General features: G+C 63.2%; 1 protein-coding gene across 1 annotated transcript; it reads left to right on the forward strand.

The window, feature by feature from the left end:
- The first annotated feature begins 852 nt into the window (after positions 1 to 852).
- On the forward strand, positions 853 to 6571 carry PSMD2 (proteasome 26S subunit, non-ATPase 2). Its single transcript, NM_001012934.1, is given in 21 exon segments — positions 853 to 1052; positions 1299 to 1355; positions 1587 to 1751; positions 1891 to 2012; positions 2122 to 2346; positions 2442 to 2600; positions 2847 to 2991; positions 3199 to 3259; positions 3432 to 3578; positions 3723 to 3829; positions 3969 to 4096; positions 4173 to 4260; positions 4385 to 4547; positions 4631 to 4732; positions 4819 to 4964; positions 5142 to 5225; positions 5388 to 5556; positions 5652 to 5746; positions 5854 to 5980; positions 6058 to 6176; positions 6263 to 6571. Coding segments are annotated over 21 exon segments (2727 nt in total). The 5' UTR covers positions 853 to 917; the 3' UTR covers positions 6446 to 6571.
- The last annotated feature ends 589 nt before the right edge of the window (positions 6572 to 7160 follow it).

Below are 7160 nucleotides of genomic sequence, written 5' to 3' on the forward strand. Positions count from 1 at the left end.
GGAATAGGTCCGGGAGTTGGAGCGGCGCCGGGCAGGGATGGATGGAAGCCGCCGCAGAGGGAAGGGGCCGGGGTTTGGGGACCAGCGGGGCGCGGCCCGTTGGCACCGGGGGCTGAGGACGGTTGAGACGGGCGCCCTCAAGGGTGGCTGGAGCGGGGGCACCGCTCCGCCCGGCCCCGCCGCCGAGGTGACCGCGAGGGGCAGCGCCCACCGCGCGCACGGGCGGAGCCCCGGCACCGGCACCGCACCGGGCTCGGGCGCGGTCACAGTGATGCGCACAGCGGGACTGGCACAGGGTTCATCACCGGGGACACGCACAGCCGCACCCGCTCCCGTGCCGCGCGGCACGGCCGCCCACGCGGTGTCACGCACAGTGTCGCGTACAGCCACAGCCGCCCACGGCAATGGTGGCTCGGCAGCGCCGTACGGGCTGGGGAAGCCGTGCATCCCGGCGCTGCCACCCCCGGGTTCCAGCGGGCGGGCGGCTGTACAGGCGGGCACAGCGCTACACGCCTGAGTGTGTCACGCGTGTCCGGCAGCGGCTCCACGCGTGTCATTGCTTGGCGGGCACCGATCCCCCGCTCGGCTCCCCGTCCCCATGTCCCCACGTCCCCATCCCGTCCTATCCCCGCCACCGCCGCTCCCCACGCCCGCGGGTGTCACGGCTCGGCGCTGCGCCACGCGGGGAACGCTCGCCCATCGCCCATCGCCCATCGCCCATCGCCCATCGCCCATCGCCCATCGCCCATCGCCCATCGCCCATCGCCCATCGCCCCGCCCATCGCCCCGCCCACTCAACCCACGGCAACGCCCGCCGGGCGCGCGGTGATGACGTCACGAAGACGACGGACTGCGATTGGCTGCGGGCTCGGGCCGGGCGCAGGCGCGGAGCGTGGCCGGTGTGCGGCGGAGCGGTCATGGACGCGGGCGGCGGCGGCGGGCAGAGCCGGGTGCAGGGCGGGCCGGGGTCGGGTGGTGACGAGAAGCCCGCACCGCTGTGGGGCCGGGATCGCCGGGATCCGCCCGCGGGGCCCGAGAAGGAACAGGAACTGGTGAGCGTCGCCCGGGAAGCTGAGTCACGGGGGGGCGGTGGCGTCATCGGGTCTCCCTCCGGCCGCGTGACGTCGCCGGGGTGAGGGGCTCCCGCCGTGACGTCACGTGGTGACACAGCACGGGGAGTTCCGGGGTTCGCTGTCGTCGCGGTAGGGGCCCCGGGGGTGGCTCTCTGCCGTTATGAGGAGGAACAGCGGCGTCCCCGTGCGTTGGGGTGCCCCTAACCGTATTTTCCCTGCCGGCAGTCGGAGGAGGACAAACAGCTGCAGGATGAGCTGGAGATGCTGGTGGAGCGCCTCGGGGTGAGTGCGTGCCCTTCAACCTGCACAGCTGGGGGGGAAATCCACTGTGCCACAGCCCTGGGGGTACTCAGAGCCGTGCCCGGTGGGTGGCTTTCTGCTCGCTGTGCCACAGCCCTGCGGATCTGCCTTTAGCCCCGCAGGATGGGGGGCTGCCCTGCTCTGTGTCTGGGGGGGCACTGAGCCCAGAAGTGACACCTCACGCACTTCCTGATGGGCCTCTTCCATGTGCAGGAGAAGGACACGTCTCTCTATCGCCCGGCACTGGAGGAGCTGCGCAGGCAGATCCGTTCCTCCACCACCTCCATGACCTCCGTCCCCAAGCCCCTCAAGTTCCTCCGACCGCACTATGGCAAGCTGAAGGAGATCTACGAGAACATGGCCCCCGGGGAGAACAAGGTGAGCGCTGCCGTCCTGCGTGGGCTGGGACTTGCCAGGTCCCTGCCTTTGCCCCCTGTGGGCTCAGGGAGGGTGCTGTTTTTTGGGGTGCACTCACTCAATCCCCTGTGAGCCTGAAGCTCTGGCTCTCTGTCCCCAGCGCTTTGCAGCAGACATCATTTCTGTCCTGGCTATGACCATGAGTGGGGAGCGTGAGTGTCTGAAGTACCGCCTGGTGGGCTCTCAGGAGGAGCTGGCATCGTGGGGGCATGAATACGTCAGGTGAGCCTGGCTGGGAGTGGGGCTCGGGGCGGACACGGACAGCTGCCTCACATCCCTGGGGCTGGGTGAGGCTGATTTCTGTGGTGGTGATGTCCCCTTCTCCCCGCAGGCACCTGGCAGGGGAGGTGGCCAAGGAGTGGCAGGAGATTGATGAAGCCGACAAGGCACAGAGGGACACGCTCCTCACCCTGGTCAAGGAGATCGTCCCTTACAACATGGCTCACAATGCAGAGCACGAGGCTTGTGACCTGCTCATGGAGATCGAGCAGATGGACATGCTGGAGAAGTACATCGATGACAACGCCTACTCGAAAGTGTGCCTCTACCTGACCAGGTGAGGGGCTCATGCATCTGCCTGGCCCCTGGTGGGCTGAGGCTGCCCGGCTTCATTGTCTGACACTCATCCTCACGTGCATCTCCTCCTCAAAGCTGTGTAAGCTATGTCCCAGAGCCTGAGAACTCTGCTCTTCTACGCTGTGCCCTGGGCATTTTCCGCAAGTTCAACCGTTACCCTGAAGCCCTGCGCCTGGCTCTGATGCTCAACGACGTGGAGCTGGTGGAGGACATCTTCACCTCCTGCAAAGATGTGTAAGTAGAGACAGTCCCCCGCGCTCTGGGGGTGGCACAGCTGAGTGGGATCCTGATGCTATCAGATGTGGCTGGGGGCTTGGGCAGAGACTCTTGTCCCCAAAATAAAGATGAGCAGGAGCCAGCCATCTCCGGTCTGCCCTTGTCTGCTTCTTGAGCAGGGTAGGTTGAGGTATGCGTCTGCTGTTTGGCTAGTGTTAGGGCTGCCTGGGGGCTGGATGTTTTCAAAGCCTCTTCCCTCTGCAGAGTTGTCCAGAAGCAGATGGCCTTTATGCTGGGCCGCCATGGGGTCTTCCTGGAGCTTAATGAGGATGTGGAGGAGTACGAGGACCTGACTGAGATCATGTCCAATGTCCAACTCAACAGCAACTTCCTGGCCTTGGCCAGAGAGGTGAGCATTGTGCTGGAGAAAGATCCCTGGGCTGCTTCAGGCTGAGATCTGCTCTGGCTGCCAGGCTTTGTGTTCTGTGGCAAAGCCTGGGGAGAGATGCCTTATTCCTATGAGCTTGGCCAGGCCCCACTGGAGATGCTGTCTGTGTAGAGCAGCTGCTGTGGTGTGTTTGTGGGGAGATAACCCCCTTTTTCCTTGTCTCTGCAGCTGGACATCATGGAGCCCAAAGTACCAGATGATATTTACAAAACCCACCTGGAAAATAACCGTAAGAGCTCCAGTTTTGACCTTGTCTGTCTCTGGATAGAGCAGACCCCATTGCCTGTGGTGGGCTTTGGCTGCTCCTTCCCTGTGGCTGGGGATAGGACCTCACCCCTGTCTGGCACAGGACAACTGTGCAGTGGAGCGCCGGCCTGCCTCACTCTGATCTTTCTCCCCAGGGTTTGGGGGCAGTGGTTCCCAAGTGGACTCAGCCCGGATGAATTTGGCCTCCTCCTTTGTGAATGGCTTTGTAAATGCTGCGTTCGGCCAAGACAAGCTGCTGACAGATGATGGCAATAAATGGTTGTACAAGAACAAGGACCACGGTGAGGGCTGGAGGTGTCTGTGGGCTTGGGGTTGTGACCCTTTTTGGGCTCTGCTGAAAGCGAGGCGGTTGGGTACAGCTCTGCTGTGTCCCCAGCCAGCAGGCTGGTCACTCTGACTTGAGCTTTTCTCCCTGGGAACCACAGGGATGTTGAGTGCCGCAGCTTCATTGGGCACTATACTGCTATGGGACGTAGATGGGGGCCTCACACAGATCGACAAGTACCTCTATTCCTCAGAGGATTACATTAAGGTGAGTGGCACTGATCTCACTTGGTACCAACCAGCCTGTCCTGGGGAGCAAGTGTAACCTGTGGGGTGACATGAGTCACTGGCTGGCACGGATCTCTGTGTGGTGGTGGCTGGTGCATAATGGTGCCTCTGTCTCGTAGTCGGGAGCCCTCCTGGCATGTGGCATCGTCAACTCAGGAGTGAGGAATGAGTGTGACCCTGCCCTGGCCCTGCTCTCCGACTATGTCCTCCACAACAGCAACACCATGCGGATCGGAGCCATTTTTGGGTAAGGGTCTGTCCTGGCCTCCTTGGCTGTGTGGGGTGGTGCAGCCATCCCTGACACTCCTCTGGGCTCTCCATAGGCTGGGGCTGGCCTACGCGGGCTCCAACCGTGAGGATGTCCTGACTTTGCTGCTGCCAGTGATGGGGGACTCCAAGTCCAGCATGGAGGTAGAGAGCAGAGCAGAGTGTGCCCCATGAGTCCCTGACAGCTCCTGGGGATGCTGGCGCTGGTTTGGGCTCTGCATGTCTTTGTGTGATGTGCTGTGCTCTAAGAGCGTGGCTTCCTCCCCAGGTGGCTGGTGTGACCGCCCTGGCTTGTGGCATGATATCCGTGGGCTCTTGCAATGGGGATGTCACCTCCACCATCCTCCAGACCATCATGGAGAAATCGGAGACGGAGCTGAAGGAAACTTATGCCCGGTGGCTGCCGCTTGGCCTGGGCTTGAACCACTTGGGTAAGGAAGGGCAGCACCGGTGGTCTTGTGAGCTGGGACTGCGAGCATCCCTCGAGTGCCCTGAGCTCTGTGCCTCTCCACAGGCAAGGGAGAGGCCATCGAGGCCATCCTGGCAGCGCTGGAGGTGGTGTCGGAGCCGTTCCGCAGCTTTGCCAACACGTTGGTGGACATCTGTGCCTACGCTGGTGCGTTGAGCTGACCGAGGCTGAGGGAGGTGGGAGCGGGACCTGGCCTTCTTTCTGCTTATCCTTGCCCTCTGCTGACCCCACAGGTTCAGGGAACGTACTGAAGGTTCAGCAGCTTCTGCACATCTGCAGCGAGCACTTTGACTCCAAGGAGAAAGAGGAAGATAAGGACAAGAAGGACAAGAAGGAGAAAGAGAAGAAAGAAAGCTCAGCTGACATGGGGGCACACCAGGTAGGGAAACCTGAGCTGGAACCTGCAGCCCAGGCATAGGAGCTGCTCCGTGTGGGGTCAGACCCAGAGGCAGTGGCCCTAGCAGGATGCTCTGCTCACACTGTCTTGCTGGGCTGTAAGAGATCACGTTTGGGGTTGGTGGTCCCTGCCTGGCACTCAGCACTGGTGTCCCCGCAGGGTGTAGCAGTGTTGGGCATCGCACTTATTGCCATGGGTGAGGAGATCGGCGCCGAGATGGCCCTGCGCACGTTTGGTCACCTGGTGAGTGGCAGTGGGAGGACAGTGTGGGGCTGGGAAGGGACCTGGATGAAGAGGGCAGGTCTTCTCTCACACCTCGGCCTTGGTAAGCTGGGTTGTGGATACCCCACCGTGCCCTTGCCCTTACCTGGAGTTTAATACCCTCTCTACCCCCGTTCCATGCAGCTGCGGTATGGGGAGCCCACCCTGCGCCGTGCTGTGCCCCTGGCCCTGGCGCTCATCTCTGTCTCTAACCCCCGACTCAACATCCTCGACACCCTCAGCAAGTTCTCCCACGATGCTGACCCCGAAGTCTCCTACAACTCCATCTTTGCCATGGGCATGGTGGGCAGCGGTAAGCCTGGGTGGCAGCTCGTGCGTCATGCGGGCGGCCTGAAGGCTGCTGGCCCAGTCTCTGAAGGCTGGTGTCCCAATCCCTGCCTTCTCCAGGTACCAACAACGCCCGGCTGGCTGCTATGCTGCGGCAGCTCGCCCAGTACCACGCCAAGGACCCCAACAACCTCTTCATGGTGCGGTTAGCCCAGGTGATGATCCCACACTGGTGGTTGGGAAGAGGCAGGGTGGCAGTGGGACGGGGGGGCCACTGTGTGCTGCCCCACTATGTGCTCACGTGCTTTCTGTGCCACACCAGGGCCTGACCCACTTGGGCAAGGGGACCCTCACCCTGTGCCCCTACCACAGCGATCGCCAGCTCATGAGCCAGGTGGCCGTAGCTGGACTGCTGACCGTCCTTGTGTCCTTCCTGGATGTGCGCAACAGTGAGTAACGTGTGCTTGGCCACCGCCCCAGCACCCCTCCATCCCACACCCACACCCTTGCCTTCATCTCCTTTCAGTTATCCTGGGCAAGTCCCACTACGTGCTCTACGGGCTGGTTGCAGCCATGCAGCCCCGCATGTTGGTCACCTTCGATGAGGAGCTGCGCCCTCTGCCCGTGTCGGTTCGGGTCGGACAGGTGAGGGGGCAGCCCGGTGTGTGTGGCTGGGGGTTCTATCCCTGCATCTCCTCCCCTCTCACTTTGCTTCTCCCCACCCCCCCCAGGCTGTGGACGTGGTGGGCCAAGCAGGCAAGCCCAAAACCATCACTGGCTTCCAGACCCATACCACCCCCGTGCTGCTGGCACACGGTGAGCGGGCAGAGCTGGCCACCGAAGAGCATGTGCCCGTGACCCCCATCTTGGAGGGGTTCGTCATCCTGCGCAAGAACCCCAACTATGATGTTTGAGCTGGGGGGAGCGGGGCTCGGGGATGGGGACAGGCGGTGCGGGCTGGGGGGGGAGAATGACTGTGGGTTTGTTTGTTTTTTATTTGTTACCGGGAGATGAGGAAATAAAGTATACGTATACTGGTGGTGCTGTGCTCTCCTTGGATTCTGATAACGCTCGTCCTCGTGGAGCCCCGAGGGCTCTTAATGCCCTGTGAGTGCCTTGGGGGGGTTGATAGCTTCCCAGCTGCTCTGGTGCTGCAACGGAATTGCTCTGGGAATTTTGGGGATGAGGAGAACCCCGTCCTGCTTCCGAACCACCGGGGTCGGTGTCCCGAGTGGGGCTCTCGTTCTGGGGAACTACAGGTGGGTACCTGTGGCTCGCGAGGAGGGCAGGGCGCCGCTGGCTGTCCCCGCAGGCCCCGGCCTCGTCCCAGCCCTCGCTGTCCCTGCGTCCCCCCGTGCCTGCCGCCGGCCGGGCGCCCTGCCACGGCCTGGGGTGCCGCGGGGCCGCTCGAGGACACGGGGGGGGGGAGGGTTGGCCAGGCCGGGGGTGGCACCGAGAGCGGCGCGTCCGTCCCGTGGACGGTTCCGAACACGGCGGCGGCGGCGCGGACGGGCACCGGGACCGCGCGCTCCCGCGGGGGGCGGAGCTGCCGCGCAGTGCGGGCGTTCCCAGCGAGCTCCGCCCCTTTCCTCCCTCCCGTCACGTGACATAGGCGAGAGGGCGGGACTT

The sequence above is a fragment of the Gallus gallus genome, chromosome 9 (assembly GCF_016699485.2).
Source record: "Gallus gallus isolate bGalGal1 chromosome 9, bGalGal1.mat.broiler.GRCg7b, whole genome shotgun sequence".
Lineage (NCBI taxonomy): Eukaryota > Metazoa > Chordata > Aves > Galliformes > Phasianidae > Gallus > Gallus gallus.